The sequence below is a fragment of the Oncorhynchus mykiss genome, chromosome 2, assembly GCF_057628025.1.
Source record: "Oncorhynchus mykiss isolate SJ-2025 chromosome 2, ASM5762802v1, whole genome shotgun sequence".
NCBI classification, from domain to species: Eukaryota; Metazoa; Chordata; class Actinopteri; order Salmoniformes; family Salmonidae; genus Oncorhynchus; species Oncorhynchus mykiss.
The window spans coordinates 17,378,019-17,394,662 of record NC_143023.1 but is presented as its reverse complement, the minus strand read 5'-3'; the positions used below and the strand labels follow the sequence as shown (position 1 = coordinate 17,394,662).

At 46.8% G+C, this 16,644-nt stretch overlaps 2 protein-coding genes across 2 annotated transcripts in view; both read left to right on the top strand.

The window, feature by feature from the left end:
• The first annotated feature begins 554 nt into the window (after positions 1-554).
• On the top strand, positions 555-3,341 carry LOC118938207 (complexin-3-like). Its single transcript, XM_036940227.2, has 4 exons — positions 555-787; positions 890-1,409; positions 1,612-1,699; positions 2,176-3,341. The coding sequence occupies exons 2-4, from the start codon at positions 1,216-1,218 to the stop codon at positions 2,395-2,397; spliced, it is 504 nt and encodes a 167-aa protein (XP_036796122.2). The 5' UTR covers positions 555-787; positions 890-1,215; the 3' UTR covers positions 2,398-3,341.
• A 187-nt stretch (positions 3,342-3,528) lies between these two features.
• Positions 3,529-16,644, top strand: part of LOC110534298 (cytochrome P450 11B, mitochondrial) — a 32,624-nt gene continuing 19,508 nt past the window's right edge. Inside the window, exons 1-3 of the mRNA XM_036940213.2 lie at positions 3,529-4,042; positions 5,450-5,605; positions 6,374-6,588. Of these exons, the coding sequence (XP_036796108.2) occupies positions 3,714-4,042; positions 5,450-5,605; positions 6,374-6,588 (700 nt within the window). The 5' untranslated portion in view covers positions 3,529-3,713. The remainder of the gene's footprint in view (positions 4,043-5,449; positions 5,606-6,373; positions 6,589-16,644) is intronic.

Genomic DNA, 16,644 nt, shown 5'->3' with positions numbered 1-16,644 from the left:
TGCTGTCTCATACTGACAGACTGACTTTCCCTCACGCCGTATATCTCTCTCTGTCTGCCTCTATACTCCCATTATCTACTGAACTCAGAGCCCTTCCATCCATCTGGCCTGTCTTAAACCTCCACCGTCATCCTGATCACAGCTGGTTAAACCTGATCGAAGATCACTTTGTCTTTCTGCCTTCTAATGGTTGGAGATTGGGTATTGGGATTGCATAAACAGATCCCAGACCTGTGCTTAAGGCATCATCTACCTAGAAAGCGTGAGGGATGGTAACTTGTTGGAACTTTTTAAAGGTAATAATACCCTGCCATCCTTTCTGTTTGTCACACAAGCACACAGTCAGTCAGGAGAGTGTCTAACCCAACATGACATCAGCTAATGTGTCTCTAAGTCTTCTTCATACACAGGGTGCAGTCCCTGTTTCTGCTAACGAGATTCCCCTCGTTAAGTCCATAAGGAGGTCATCTCAAGGGGGGGTAATAGTAAAGAGGGAGGGGTATAGAGGATGAGGGGGGAATGGGTTGAATAGTAGATCATCGGGGAGGAAAGCTGTTATTTTCACCTGAGAGGGCAATAGAACACACAGCACAAGGAGTGGAGGAGAGCAGGAAAGGAGAGCAGGAAGAACTTTGTCTGTGGGGTTGCTCTTCTCATTGCTTTCAGTTGACCTCAAGGCTTTGTGGAACTGGACTATGGGACACGGTTAGCTACAGTATATGGCCTCTGGCTGAAGCTCTAAGGACTTTGTGGGTGTTTGAGGCTCAGGCCTACTGTGGATGTCTGGGTAAGGAAGTACTGGACTGGGCTTGTGTGTGTCTATCTGAAACGCTGCACATGCTGTCTGGGTGTAATCTCTAACTGCCTGTTTGTGTCCTTGTCCTTGTAGGTACTGAGCCCCTGAGTCATTGTCTATGAATACACTGGCTGTCTGTACTGTAGTGAGTGTGTCCAAGCCAGCTAACCTCAAGGAGGAAGATGTGGGAGATGCGCACAGACACAAACATATGTCCTACAGAACACGAATGAAAAAGGACACTCTTTGATGCTTCTGAGTGTGAAGTAACACACATAGGTTACACTACAGAGAGTTCTGGACGTACCCTCTCTTTCTCTCACACACACACACACACACACACACACACACACACACACACACACACACACACACACACACACACACATACACACACTCTATAACAGACACCCTGAGACATGGATACTATGGTGAAGCAGTCTCTGGCGGTGCCCATGAAGAAGCTGTCCAGCTGTGTGACAGGAGTGAAGGAGAGAGAGGTGTGGGCCAGGCGCAGGGCCAAGAGGTGGACAGGAGGAGTAAAGAGCAGCCCTCCACGGACGGGACAGACCTCCGTCACACGCTCCTACCAAACTGACCTGGAGAAAGAGAGGTGAGTGACTGCAAACATAACTACAACATGACCACTGTGGTCAATGTGGAGATTAGAAACAACACCATGAGGAGATTATGGATGAAAACCAGCTTGGTAACAGACAGGTTGGGGGTTGGCGGTGATGGGTTTTAGGGCAGGGATGTATTTATGTTTGTGTGTGTGTCTGTCTATGTGTTACATGTAGTTGTGTTGATTCCAGGAAGCTGAGGGAAGCCCTGAATTCTCAGAAGCACGCAGAGAGAGCCGCTATGAGGGATCACTTCAGGAAGAAGTACCAGCTCTCCAAGGTTAGTGTGTTGCATTAGCAGAACAAATTATACCCCTATCTCCTAGCCCTATCTCCTAGCCCTATCTCCTAGCCCCTATCTCCTAGCCCCTATCTCCTAGCCCCTATCTCCTAGCCCTATATCCTAGCCCCTATATCCTAGCCCCTATCTCCTAGCCCCTATCTCCTAGCTCCTATCTCCTAGCCCCTATCACCTAGCCCCTATCTCCTAGCCCCTATCTCCTAGCCCCTATCTCCTAGCCCCTATCTCCTAGACCCTATCTCCTAGACCCTATCTCCTATCTCCTAGCCCTTAGCCCCTATCTCCTAGCCCCTAGCCCTTAGCCCCTATCACCTAGACCCTATCTCCTATCTCCTAGCCCTTAGCCCCTATCTCCTAGCCCCATACCCATAACCCTTAAAGCAGTGCTATATTTAAACTGTATTTTTTCCTCGTCACCCTACCCCTCTCTTCCCAACTCTCTTCCCAACCCCCAGAGTTCCAAGGACACCAGCCACCTGAGTGCGGCGCAAGGGAAAGTGGCACTCCCCCGTCAACTGGCTAAACTGATTGGTCCTGAGACCCCGGCCAAGGACGATGGCTACAGCCTGCTGAGCGCCTTCCAAGGCCTCAACTTCAACATGGGGATGCTTGGAGGCAAGCAGACCAAGTCGTCCACTCCAATGTCAGTCAACGGAGAGGCCTGCAAAGTCATGTGATCAAAGAGAACATACTAGATACTACACAGAATCAACCTGCAACATGCTAAAAACATGCATTATGCCTAAATGATGAAGAATAACATTTTAACACAACGTAGTAGCAGATTGGAGGGAACACATTGACAGACGACTTTGTCACAGTTGCTCCTCTATCCCTTTATCTCCTTATCTGTCTTTAACTCTCTCTTCCCCCCTCTTCCTCTCTCTCTCTCTTCACCCCTCTCCCTCTCTCTCCCCACCCCTGTCTCTCTCTCCACCCCTCTCTCTCTCTCTCCACCCCTCTCTCCCGCTCTCCCTCTCTCTCTTCGCCCTTTCTCTCTCTTTCTTCACACCCCCTCTCTCTCGCTCTCTCTCTTTTCACCCCTCTCTCTCTCCACCTCTCTCTCTCTTTCTCTCTTTCTTCACCCCCGCTCTCTCTCTCTTCAACCTTCTCTCTCCCTTCACCCGCCTCTCTCTCTCCCTCTCTCTCACACCAACCCCCCCCATCTCTCTCACTCTCTCTCGCTGAGTTATCTGCTGATCAGACTGTTGACAATAGAGCCAGGCTGTGAGGACGACTCGTCAGGGGAAATGATGTCATGAATGACGTCATCCCTGTGTCACTGATAGCAGGACATGGCTGTCATTGTTACTATTTGCATAGAACTGGTCTGGACCATACAGGAACTAACTGGATGAAACTGGATTGGACCTGTTACAGATCATTAGGCCCATTTGGGGCCCACACACACAGGGAAGGAATCCTTACAAGATTATAACCTTAAGTGTTGTTTTCACATATACTTCACTTTTCAGTTCCTTGTTCCCAAATATTTGTCTTGTTAATCTTTGTTTTGCACATAACCTTTGACTTTTGTGGTGTACATAAGTCAAACGCTGTCCTTATTATGTTGTTACAAAGAAACTGTTAATAAAGACTAGTTTGGTACTGACGTTCTACAGAGATGTGTGTGTGTGTGTGACTGTAGGTGTGTGTGAGTGTGTGTTCCTGCGTGTCTGTGTGTGACTATGAGTGTTTGTGACTGTGTGTGCGTGTGTTAATCCTACACCATTCTGACATTTTTGTTGTGCTGTTTCTCTTGAACTTTGACCTTCTGAGACATAAATCATCACCTCTATCAGCTCTATGAGAGATGGAGGACAAACAGACGAAGGAGGAGAGGAGGGAGGGATGGAGCAATAATTGAGAAGAAAAAAGCACATTTGCGCTGTAGAGAGTGGAGAGTAGCGGTGAAGCTATGAGAGTCTGTGAGGGTCATCCCTACCTCAGACCATGTGGAGTGTATCTGTGAGGGTCATCCCTACCTCAGACCATGTGGAGTGTACCTGTGAGCCCATCCGTGTTCCAGGGGATACAGGGGATGTGTGTGTCCGTGCGACAAGCAGCGTGTGTGAGGATACAGAGGGGGATGTGTGTGTGTCCGGCGGGGACAGTGGCAGGGCTCGGTGTGGAGGGGGTAAACCCTGCCAGAGGGGGTCCTGCGGAGAGGGGTGGAGGTAGAGGGCTGAGGCGGTTTGAGGAGATCCCCCACACGGGCAGCAGTGGCTGGCTCAACCTGGTGAAGTTCTGGAGAGAAGACAGATTTAAACTATTACACAAACACATGGAGAGGACCTTCAACACCCTTGGCCCCATTTACAGGTACCTGTGTGTGTGTGCATGTGCGTGGTTGCGTGTGTGTTTGTATGAACGTGTGTGTGGCAGTGTGATACTGTGGGCCCTACCAGCTCTCACAGTCTCACATCATGTTTCTCAAACATACATTTTCAAAGTTAATCCAAATGTCAAATGTTAAAGTTTTTAAGGTTAAGTTCAGGCATTAACTCTGAAAGGTTAAGGTATTAACTCTGAAAGGTTAAGGTATTAACTCTGAAAGGTTAAGGTATTAACTCTGAATGGTTAAGGTACTAACTCTGAAAGGTTAAGGTATTAACTCTGAATGGTTAAGGTACTAACTCTGAATGGTTAAGGTACTAACTCTGAACGGTTAAGGTATTAACTCTGAATGGTTAAGGTGCTAACTCTGAACGGTTAAGGTACTAACGGTTAAGGTATTAACTCTGAAAGGTTAAGGTACTAACTCTGAAAGGTTAAGGTATTAACTCTGAAAGGTTAAGGTACTAACTCTGAACGGTTAAGGTACTAACTCTGAATGGTTAAGGTACTAACTCTGAATGGTTAAGGTACTAACTCTGAACGGTTAAGGTACTAACTCTGAATGGTTAAGGTAGTAACTCTGAAAGGTTAAGGTAGTAACTCTGAAAGGTTAAGGTATTAACTCTAAACGGTTATGGTACTAACTCTGAACGGTTAAGGTACTAACTCTGAATGGTTAAGGTACTAACTCTGAACGGTTAAGGTATTAACTCTGAATGGTTAAGGTACTAACTCTGAACGGTTAAGGTATTAACTCTGAAAGGTTAAGGTACTAACTCTGAAAGGTTAAGGTACTAACTCTGAAAGGTTAAGGTACTAACTCTGAACGGTTAAGGTACTAACTCTGAATGGTTAAGGTACTAACTCTGAATGGTTAAGGTACTAACTCTGAACGGTTAAGGTACTAACTCTGAATGGTTAAGGTAGTAACTCTGAAAGGTTAAGGTAGTAACTCTGAAAGGTTAAGGTATTAACTCTGAAAGGTTAAGGTATTAACTCTGAAAGGTTAAGGTAGTAACTCTGAAAGGTTAAGGTAGTAACTCTGAAAGGTTAAGGTATTAACTCTGAAAGGTTAAGGTAGTAACCGTTGGAATCAGAGGCAGATGCTGACACCCATCCACCATCCTCATCCACAACTCTCTGACAAAACTGAAACCTACTTGAAGGTAACTGTTGCCCCTGGTGTTCAGTTTCCACGTCATCTCCCAATGTCCTTAGACATGGATGGACGTTGAATACTGACTTGTATCACTGGTGACCTGGCTGGTGTCCATCCACAGGGTCTTGTACTATGGTGTGTGTGTGTGTGTGTGTGTGTGTGTGTGTGTGTGTGTGTGTGTGTGTGTGTGTGCTGTCATGTTTTATGTACTGTGTCGGGTGTGTCACCAACAGGGAGCGTCTGGGCACCCAGAGCACTGTGAATATCCTGCTGCCGTCTGACATCAGTGAGCTGTTCCGCTCTGAGGGCCTTCACCCCCGACGCATGACCCTGCAGCCATGGGCCACACACAGAGAGACACGGCAGCACAGCAAGGGAGTCTTCCTCAAGTACATACCTGTGTGTGTGTGCGTGTGTGTGTGTGTGTGTGTGTGTGTGTGTGTGTGTGTGGTCCTCTCTACCACCAGGAACGGGACAGAGTGTATGGAGGGTGGGAATATAGTCAGTAATTTGACTGTGGTCCTCTCTACCACCAGGAACGGGACAGAGTGTATGGAGGGTGGGAATATAGTCAGTAATTTGACTGTGGTCCTCTCTACCACCAGGAACGGGACAGAGTGTATGGAGGGTGGGAATATAGTCAGTAATTTGACTGTGGTCCTCTCTACCACCAGGAACGGGACAGAGTGTATGGAGGGTGGGAATATAGTCAGTAATTTGACTGTGGTCCTCTCTACCACCAGGAACGGGACAGAGTGTATGGAGGGTGGGAATATAGTCAGTAATTTGACTGTGGTCCTCTCTACCACCAGGAACGGGGCAGAGTGTATGGAGGGTGGGAATATAGTCAGTAATTTGACTGTGGTCCTCTCTACCACCAGGAACGGGGCAGAGTGTATGGAGGGTGGGAATATAGTCAGTAATTTGACTGTGGTCCTCTCTACCACCAGGAACGGGACAGAGTGTATGGAGGGTGGGAATATAGTCAGTAATTTGACTGTGGTCCTCTCTACCACCAGGAACGGGACAGAGTGTATGGAGGGTGGGAATATAGTCAGTAATTTGACTGTGGTCCTCTCTACCACCAGGAAAGGGGCAGAGTGTATGGAGGGTGGGAATATAGTCAGTAATTTGACTGTGGTCCTCTCTACCACCAGGAACGGGGCAGAGTGGCGTGCCGACCGTCTCCTGCTCAACAGGGAGGTGATGATGGCTCCTGCCGTACGTCGCTTCCTGCCCCTCCTAGACGAAGTAGCGAGGGATTTCTGTTGTCAGCTAGCGACCCGTGTGGAGAAAGACGGAGGAAAGGAGGAGAGGGGGCACAGTCTGACTATCGACCCCAGCCCTGACCTCTTCCGCTTCGCCCTGGAAGGTTGTCTTCTTTCACATTTTCATTTTGTGTGGACGTGTTGGTGTGGATGTGGTGGTGTGGATGTGTTGGTGTGTATGTGTGTTAGTGTGGATGTGTTGGTGAGGATGTGTGTTAGTGTGGATGTGTTGGTGTGGATGTGTGTTAGTGTGGACTTGTTGGTGTGGATGTGTTAGTGTGGATGTGTTGGTGTGGATGTGTGTTAGTGTGGATGTGTTGGTGTGGATGTGTTAGTGTGGACGTGTTGGTGTGGATGTGTGTTAGTGTGGATGTGTTAGTGTGGATGTGTTGGTGTGGATGTGTGTTAGTGTGGATGTGTTGGTGTGGATGTGTGTTAGTGTAGATTTGTGTTAGTGTGGACGTGTTGGTGTGGATGTGTGTTAGTGTGGATGTGTTGGTGTGGATGTGTGTTAGTGTGGATGTGTTGGTGTGGATGTGTGTTAGTGTGGATGTGTTAGTGTGGACGTGTTGGTGTGGATGTTGGTGTGGATGTGTGTTAGTGTGGATGTGTTGGTGTGGATGTGTGTTAGTGTGGATGTGTTAGTGTGGATGTGTTAGTGTGGATGTGTTGGTGTGGATGTGTGTTGGTGTGGATGTGTGTTAGTGTGGATGTGTTAGTGTGGATGTGTGTTAGTGTGGACGTGTGGACGTGTTGGTGTGGATGTGTGTTAGTGTGGATGTGTTGGTGTGGATGTGTGTTAGTGTGGATGTGTTGGTGTGGATGTGTTGGTGTGGATGTGTTGGTATGGATGTGTGTTATTTTGGATGTGTGTTGGTGTGGATGTGTGTTAGTGTGGATGTGTTAGTGTGGATGTGTGTTAGTGTGGACGTGTTGGTGTGGATGTGTGTTAGTATGGATGTGTTGGTGTGGATGTGTTAGTGTGGATGTGTTGGTGTGGATGTGTGGATGTGTTGGTGTGGATGTGTTGGTGTGGATGTGTTGGTGTGGATGTGTTAGTGTGGATGTGTGTTAGTGTGGATGTGTTGGTGTGGATGTGTATTGATGTGGACGTGTTGGTGTGGATGTGTGTTAGTGTGGATGTGTTAGTGTGGATGTGTTGGTGTGGATGTGTTAGTGTGGATGTGTTGGTGTGGATGTGTGTTAGTGTGGATGTGTTGGTGTGGATGTGTTAGTGTGGATGTGTTGGTGTGGATGTGTGTTAGTGTGGATGTGTGTTAGTCTGGATGTGTTGGTGTGGATGTGTGTTAGTGTGAATGTGTTGGTGTGGATGTGTGTTAGTGTAGATGTGTGTTAGTGTGGACGTGTTGGTGTGGATGTGTGTTAGTGTGGATGTGTTGGTGTGGATGTGTGTTAGTGTGGATGTGTTAGTGTGGATGTGTGTTAGTGTGGATGTGTGTTATTTTGGATGTGTGTTGGTGTGGATGTGTGTTAGAGTGGATGTGTTAGTGTGGATGTGTTAGTGTGGATGTGTTGGTGTGGATGTGTGTTAGTGTGGATGTGTTAGTGTGGATGTGTTGGTGTGGATGTGTGTTAGTGTGGACGTGTTGGTGTGGATTTGTGTTAGTGTGGATGTGTTGGTGTGGATGTGTTAGTGTGGATGTGTTGGTGTGGATGTGTTGGTGTGGATGTGTGTTAGTGTGGATGTGTTAGTGTGGATGTGTGTTAGTGTGGATGTGTTGGTGTGGATGTGTGTTATTTTGGATGTGTGTTGGTGTGGATGTGTGTTAGAGTGGATGTGTTAGTGTGGATGTGTTAGTGTGGATGTGTTGGTGTGGATGTGTGTTAGTGTGGATGTGTTAGTGTGGATGTGTTGGTGTGGATGTGTGTTAGTGTGGACGTGTTGGTGTGGATTTGTGTTAGTGTGGATGTGTTGGTGTGGATGTGTTAGTGTGGATGTGTTGGTGTGGATGTGTTAGTGTGGATGTGTGGATGTGTTGGTGTGGATGTGTTGGTGTGGATGTGTTGCTGTGGATGTGTTAGTGTGGATGTGTTGGTCTGGATGTGTGTTGGTGTCGATGTGTGTTAGTGTGGATGTGTGTTAGTGTGGATGTGTGTTAGTGTGGATGTGTGTTAGTGTGGACGTGTTGGTGTGGATGTGTGTTAGTGTGGATGTGTTAGTGTGGATGTGTTGGTGTGGATGTGTGTTAGTGTGGATGTGTGTTAGTGTGGATGTGTTGGTGTGGATGTGTGTTATTTTGGATGTGTGTTGGTGTGGATGTGTGTTAGTGTGGATGTGTTAGTGTGGATGTGTTAGTGTGGATGTGTTGGTGTGGATGTGTATTAATGTGGACGTGTTGGTGTGGATTTGTGTTAGTGTGGATGTGTTGGTGTGGATGTGTTGGTGTGGATGTGTTAGTGTGTTAGTGTGGATGTGTTGGTGTGGATGTGTTGGTGTGGATGTGTGTTAGTGTGGATGTGTTGGTGTGGATGTGTTAGTGTGGATGTGTTGGTGTGGATGTGTGTTAGTGTGGATGTGTGTTAGTCTGGATGTGTTGGTGTGGATGTGTGTTAGTGTGGATGTGTGTTAGTGTGGATGTGTTGGTGTGGATGTGTTAGTGTGGATGTGTTGGTGTAGATGTGTTGGTGTGGATGTGTGTTAATGTGGATGTGTTAGTGTGGGCGTGTTGGTGTGGATGTGTGTTGGTGTGGATGTGTGTTAGTGTGGATGTGTTGGTCTGGATGTGTGTTGGTGTGGATGTGTTAGTGTGGATGTGTTAGTGTGGATGTGTTGGTGTGGATGTGTGTTAGTGTGGACGTGTTGGTGTGGATGTGTGTTAGTGTGGATGTGTTGGTGTGGATGTGTGTTATTTTGGATGTGTGTTGGTGTGGATGTGTGTTAGTGTGGATGTGTTAGTGTGGATGTGTTAGTGTGGATGTGTTGGTGTGGATGTGTGTTAGTGTGGATGTGTTAGTGTGGATGTGTTGGTGTGGATGTGTGTTAGTGTGGACGTGTTGGTGTGGATTTGTGTTAGTGTGGATGTGTTGGTTTGGATGTGTTAGTGTGGATGTGTGGATGTGTTGGTGTGGATGTGTTGGTGTGGATGTGTTGGTGTGGATGTGTTAGTGTGGATGTGTGTTAGTGTGGATGTGTGGATGTGTTGGTGTGGATGTGTTGGTGTGGATGTGTTAGTGTGGATGTGTTAGTGTGGATGTGTTGGTCTGGATGTGTGTTGGTGTGGATGTGTGTTAGTGTGGATGTGTGTTAGTGTGGATGTGTTAGTGTGGATGTGTTGGTGTGGATGTGTTAGTGTGGATGTGTTGGTGTGGATGTGTGTTAGTGTGGATGTGTTGGTGTGGATGTGTTAGTGTGGATGTGTTGGTGTGGATGTGTGTTAGTGTGGATGTGTGTTAGTCTGGATGTGTTGGTGTGGATGTGTGTTAGTGTGAATGTGTTGGTGTGGATGTGTGTTAGTGTAGATGTGTGTTAGTGTGGACGTGTTGGTGTGGATGTGTGTTAGTGTGGATGTGTTGGTGTGGATGTGTGTTAGTGTGGATGTGTTGGTGTGGATGTGTGTTAGTGTGGATGTGTTAGTGTGGGCGTGTTGGTGTGGATGTGTGTTGGTGTGGATGTGTGTTAGTGTGGATATGTTGGTCTGGATGTGTGTTGGTGTGGATGTGTTAGTGTGGATGTGTTGGTGTGGATGTGTGTTAGTGTGGACGTGTTGGTGTGGATGTGTGTTAGTGTGGATGTGTTAGTGTGGATGTGTTGGTGTGGATGTGTGTTTGTGTGGATGTGTTAGTGTGGATGTGTGTTAGTGTGGATGTGTTGGTGTGGATGTGTGTTATTTTGGATGTGTGTTGGTGTGGATGTGTGTTAGAGTGGATGTGTTAGTGTGGATGTGTTAGTGTGGATGTGTTGGTGTGGATGTGTGTTAGTGTGGATGTGTTAGTGTGGATGTGTTGGTGTGGATGTGTGTTAGTGTGGACGTGTTGGTGTGGATTTGTGTTAGTGTGGATGTGTTGGTGTGGATGTGTTAGTGTGGATGTGTTGGTGTGGATGTGTTAGTGTGGATGTGTGGATGTGTTGGTGTGGATGTGTTGGTGTGGATGTGTTGCTGTGGATGTGTTAGTGTGGATGTGTTGGTCTGGATGTGTGTTGGTGTGGATGTGTGTTAGTGTGGATGTGTGTTAGTGTGGATGTGTGTTAGTGTGGATGTGTGTTAGTGTGGACGTGTTGGTGTGGATGTGTGTTAGTGTGGATGTGTTAGTGTGGATGTGTTGGTGTGGATGTGTGTTAGTGTGGATGTGTGTTAGTGTGGATGTGTTGGTGTGGATGTGTGTTATTTTGGATGTGTGTTGGTGTGGATGTGTGTTAGTGTGGATGTGTTAGTGTGGATGTGTTGGTGTGGATGTGTTGGTGTGGATGTGTGTTAATGTGGACGTGTTGGTGTGGATTTGTGTTAGTGTGGATGTGTTGGTGTGGATGTGTTGGTGTGGATGTGTTAGTGTGTTAGTGTGGATGTGTTGGTGTGGATGTGTTGGTGTGGATGTGTGTTAGTGTGGATGTGTTGGTGTGGATGTGTTAGTGTGGATGTGTTGGTGTGGATGTGTGTTAGTGTGGATGTGTGTTAGTCTGGATGTGTTGGTGTGGATGTGTGTTAGTGTGGATGTGTGTTAGTGTGGATGTGTTGGTGTGGATGTGTTAGTGTGGATGTGTTGGTGTGGATGTGTTGGTGTGGATGTGTGTTAGTGTGGATGTGTTAGTGTGGGCGTGTTGGTGTGGATGTGTGTTGGTGTAGATGTGTGTTAGTGTGGATGTGTTGGTCTGGATGTGTGTTGGTGTGGATGTGTTAGTGTGGATGTGTTAGTGTGGATGTGTTGGTGTGGATGTGTGTTAGTGTGGACGTGTTGGTGTGGATGTGTGTTAGTGTGGATGTGTTAGTGTGGATGTGTTGGTGTGGATGTGTGTTAGTGTGGATGTGTTAGTGTGGATGTGTGTTAGTGTGGATGTGTTGGTGTGGATGTGTGTTATTTTGGATGTGTGTTGGTGTGGATGTGTGTTAGTGTGGATGTGTTAGTGTGGATGTGTTGGTGTGGATGTGTTGGTGTGGATGTGTGTTAGTGTGGATGTGTTAGTGTGGATGTGTTGGTGTGGATGTGTGTTAGTGTGGACGTGTTGGTGTGGATTTGTGTTAATGTGGATGTGTTGGTGTGGATGTGTTGGTGTGGATGTGTTGGTGTGGATGTGTTAGTGTGGATGTGTGGATGTGTTGGTGTGGATGTGTTGGTGTGGATGTGTTGGTGTGGATGTGTTAGTGTGGATGTGTGTTAGTGTGGATGTGTGAATGTGTTGGTGTGGATGTGTTGGTGTGGATGTGTTAGTGTGGATGTGTTGGTCTGGATGTGTGTTGGTGTGGATGTGTGTTAGTGTGGATGTGTGTTAGTGTGGATGTGTGTTAGTGTGGACGTGTTGGTGTGGATGTGTGTTAGTGTGGATGTGTTAGTGTGGATGTGTTGGTGTGGGTGTGTGTTAGTGTGGATGTGTGTTAGTGTGGATGTGTTGTGTGGATGTGTGTTATTTTGGATGTGTGTTGGTGTGGATGTGTGTTAGTGTGGATGTGTTAGTGTGGATGTGTTAGTGTGGATGTGTTGGTGTGGATGTGTGTTAATGTGGACGTGTTGGTGTGGATTTGTGTTAGTGTGGATGTGTTGGTGTGGATGTGTTGGTGTGGATGTGTTAGTGTGGATGTGTGGATGTGTTGGTGTGGATGTGTTGGTGTGGATGTGTTAGTGTGGATGTGTGTTAGTGTGGATGTGTTGGTGTGGATGTGTATTGGTGTGGATGTGTATTGGTGTGGATGTGTGTTAGTGTGGATGTGTTGGTGTGGATGTGTTGGTGTGGATGTGTGTTAGTGTGGATGTGTTGGTGTGGATGTGTTAGTGTGGATGTGTTGGTGTGGATGTGTGTTAGTGTGGATGTGTGTTAGTCTGGATGTGTTGGTGTGGATGTGTGTTATTGTGGATGTGTGTTAGTGTGGATGTGTTGGTGTGGATGTGTTAGTGTGGATGTGTTGGTGTGGATGTGTTGGTGTGGATGTGTGTTAGTGTGGATGTGTTAGTGTGGGCGTGTTGGTGTGGATGTGTGTTGGTGTGGATGTGTGTTAGTGTGGATGTGTTGGTCTGGATGTGTGTTGGTGTGGATGTGTTAGTGTGGATGTGTTAGTGTGGATGTGTTGGTGTGGATGTGTGTTAGTGTGGATGTGTTGGTGTGGATGTGTGTTAGTGTGGATGTGTTAGTGTGGATGTGTTAGTGTGGATGTGTGTTAGTGTGGATGTGTTGGTGTGGATGTGTGTTATTTTGGATGTGTGTTGGTGTGGATGTGTGTTAGTGTGGATGTGTTAGTGTGGATGTGTTAGTGTGGATGTGTTGGTGTGGATGTGTGTTAGTGTGGATGTGTTAGTGTGGATGTGTTGGTGTGGATGTGTGTTAGTGTGGACGTGTTGGTGTGGATTTGTGTTAGTGTGGATGTGTTGGTGTGGATGTGTTGGTGTGGATGTGTTGGTGTGGATGTGTTAGTGTGGATGTGTGGATGTGTTGGTGTGGATGTGTTGGTGTGGATGTGTTGGTGTGGATGTGTTAGTGTGGATGTGTGTTAGTGTGGATGTGTGGATGTGTTGGTGTGGATGTGTTGGTGTGGATGTGTTAGTGTGGATGTGTTAGTGTGGATGTGTTGGTCTGGATGTGTGTTGGTGTGGATGTGTGTTAGTGTGGATGTGTGTTAGTGTGGATGTGTGTTAGTGTGGATGTGTGTTAGTGTGGATGTGTTGGTGTGGATGTGTGTTAGTGTGGATGTGTTAGTGTGGATGTGTTGGTGTGGATGTGTGTTAGTGTGGATGTGTGTTAGTGTGGATGTGTTGGTGTGGATGTGTGTTTTTTTGGATGTGTGTTGGTGTGGATGTGTGTTAGTGTGGATGTGTTAGTGTGGATGTGTTAGTGTGGATGTGTTGGTGTGGATGTGTGTTAATGTGGACGTGTTGGTGTGGATTTGTGTTAGTGTGGATGTGTTGGTGTGGATGTGTTGGTGTGGATGTGTTGGTGTGGATGTGTTAGTGTGGATGTGTGGATGTGTTGGTGTGGATGTGTTGGTGTGGATGTGTTAGTGTGGATGTGTGTTAGTGTGGATGTGTTGGTGTGGATGTGAATTGGTGTGGATGTGTATTGGTGTGGATGTGTTGGTGTGGATGTGTGTTAGTGTGGATGTGTTAGTGTGGGCGTGTTGGTGTGGATGTGTGTTGGTGTGGATGTGTGTTAGTGTGGATGTGTTGGTCTGGATGTGTGTTGGTGTGGATGTGTTAGTGTGGATGTGTTAGTGTGGATGTGTTGGTGTGGATGTGTGTTAGTGTGGATGTGTTAGTGTGGATGTGTGTTAGTGTGGATGTGTTGGTGTGGATGTGTGTTATTTTGGATGTGTGTTGGTGTGGATGTGTGTTAGTGTGGATGTGTTAGTGTGGATGTGTTAGTGTGGATGTGTTGGTGTGGATGTGTGTTAGTGTGGATGTGTTGGTGTGGATGTGTGTTAGTGTGGACGTGTTGGTGTGGATTTGTGTTAGTGTGGATGTGTTAGTGTGGATGTGTTGGTGTGGATGTGTTGGTGTGGATGTGTTGGTGTGGATGTGTTAGTGTGGATGTGTTGGTGTGGATGTGTTGGTGTGGATGTGTTGGTGTGGATGTGTTAGTGTGGATGTGTGTTAGTGTGGATGTGTGGATGTGTTGGTGTGTATGTGTAGTGTGGATGTGTTAGTGTGGATGTGTTGGTCTGGATGTGTGTTGGTGTGGATGTGTGTTAGTGTGGATGTGTGTTAGTGTGGATGTGTGTTAGTGTGGACGTGTTGGTGTGGATGTGTGTTAGTGTGGATGTGTTGGTGTGGATGTGTGTTAGTGTGGATGTGTGTTAGTGTGGATGTGTGTTAGTGTGGATGTGTTAGTGTGGATGTGTTAGTGTGGATGTGTTGGTGTGGATGTGTGTTAATGTGGACGTGTTGGTGTGGATTTGTGTTAGTGTGGATGTGTTGGTGTGGATGTGTTGGTGTGGATGTGTTGGTGTGGATGTGTTAGTGTGGATGTGTGGATGTGTTGGTGTGGATGTGTTGGTGTGGATGTGTGTTAGTGTTGATGTGTTAGTGTGGGCGTGTTGGTGTGGATGTATGTTGGTGTGGATGTGTGTTAGTGTGGATGTGTTGGTCTGGATGTGTGTTGGTGTGGATGTGTTAGTGTGGATGTGTTAGTGTGGATGTGTGTTAGTGTGGATGTGTTGGTGTGGATGTGTATTGGTGTGGATGTGTATTGGTGTGGATGTGTGTTAGTGTGGATGTGTTGGTGTGGATGTGTTGGTGTGGATGTGTGTTAGTGTGGATGTGTTGGTGTGGATGTGTTAGTGTGGATGTGTTGGTGTGGATGTGTGTTAGTGTGGATGTGTGTTAGTCTGGATGTGTTGGTGTGGATGTGTGTTATTGTGGATGTGTGTTAGTGTGGATGTGTTGGTGTGGATGTGTTAGTGTGGATGTGTTGGTGTGGATGTGTTGGTGTGGATGTGTGTTAGTGTGGATGTGTTAGTGTGGGCGTGTTGGTGTGGATGTGTGTTGGTGTGGATGTGTGTTAGTGTGGATGTGTTGGTCTGGATGTGTGTTGGTGTGGATGTGTTAGTGTGGATGTGTTAGTGTGGATGTGTTGGTGTGGATGTGTGTTAGTGTGGATGTGTTGGTGTGGATGTGTGTTAGTGTGGATGTGTTAGTGTGGATGTGTTGGTGTGGATGTGTGTTAGTGTGGATGTGTTAGTGTGGATGTGTGTTAGTGTGGATGTGTTGGTGTGGATGTGTGTTATTTTGGATGTGTGTTGGTGTGGATGTGTGTTAGTGTGGATGTGTTAGTGTGGATGTGTTAGTGTGGATGTGTTGGTGTGGATGTGTGTTAGTGTGGATGTGTTAGTGTGGATGTGTTGGTGTGGATGTGTGTTAGTGTGGACGTGTTAGTGTGGATGTGTTGGTGTGGATGTGTGTTAGTGTGGACGTGTTGGTGTGGATTTGTGTTAGTGTGGATGTGTTGGTGTGGATGTGTTGGTGTGGATGTGTTGGTGTGGATGTGTTAGTGTGGATGTGTGGATGTGTTGGTGTGGATGTGTTGGTGTGGATGTGTTGGTGTGGATGTGTTAGTGTGGATGTGTGTTAGTGTGGATGTGTGGATGTGTTGGTGTGGATGTGTTGGTGTGGATGTGTTAGTGTGGATGTGTTAGTGTGGATGTGTTGGTCTGGATGTGTGTTGGTGTGGATGTGTGTTAGTGTGGATGTGTGTTAGTGTGGATGTGTGTTAGTGTGGATGTGTGTTAGTGTGGACGTGTTGGTGTGGATGTGTGTTAGTGTGGATGTGTTAGTGTGGATGTGTTGGTGTGGATGTGTGTTAGTGTGGATGTGTGTTAGTGTGGATGTGTTGGTGTGGATGTGTTAGTGTGGATGTGTTGGTGTGGATGTGTGTTAGTGTGGATGTGTGTTAGTCTGGATGTGTTGGTGTGGATGTGTGTTATTGTGGATGTGTGTTAGTGTGGATGTGTTGGTGTGGATGTGTTAGTGTGGATGTGTTGGTGTGGATGTGTTGGTGTGGATGTGTGTTAGTGTGGATGTGTTAGTGTGGGCGTGTTGGTGTGGATGTGTGTTGGTGTGGATGTGTGTTAGTGTGGATGTGTTGGTCTGGATGTGTGTTGGTGTGGATGTGTTAGTGTGGATGTGTTAGTGTGGATGTGTTGGTGTGGATGTGTGTTAGTGTGGATGTGTTGGTGTGGATGTGTGTTAGTGTGGATGTGTTAGTGTGGATGTGTTGGTGTGGATGTGTGTTAGTGTGGATGTGTTAGTGTGGATGTGTGTTAGTGTGGATGTGTTGGTGTGGATGTGTGTTATTTTGGATGTGTGTTGGTGTGGATGTGTGTTAGTGTGGATGTGTTAGTGTGGATGTGTTAGTGTGGATGTGTTGGTGTGGATGTGTGTTAGTGTTGATGTGTTAGTGTGGATGTGTTGGTGTGGATGTGTGTTAGTGTGGACGTGTTGGTGTGGATTTGTGTTAGTGTGGATGTGTTGGTGTGGATGTGTTGGTGTGGATGTGTTGGTGT

Coding starts and splice junctions, on each gene's coding strand:
- LOC118938207 (XM_036940227.2), top strand. CDS start 1,216: ATGGATACTATGGTGAAGCAGTCTCTGGCGGTGCCCATGAAGAAGCTG. Junction 1,410..1,611: donor ACTGACCTGGAGAAAGAGAG/GTGAGTGACTGC, acceptor TGTTGATTCCAG/GAAGCTGAGGGAAGCCCTGA. Junction 1,700..2,175: donor AGAAGTACCAGCTCTCCAAG/GTTAGTGTGTTG, acceptor CCCAACCCCCAG/AGTTCCAAGGACACCAGCCA.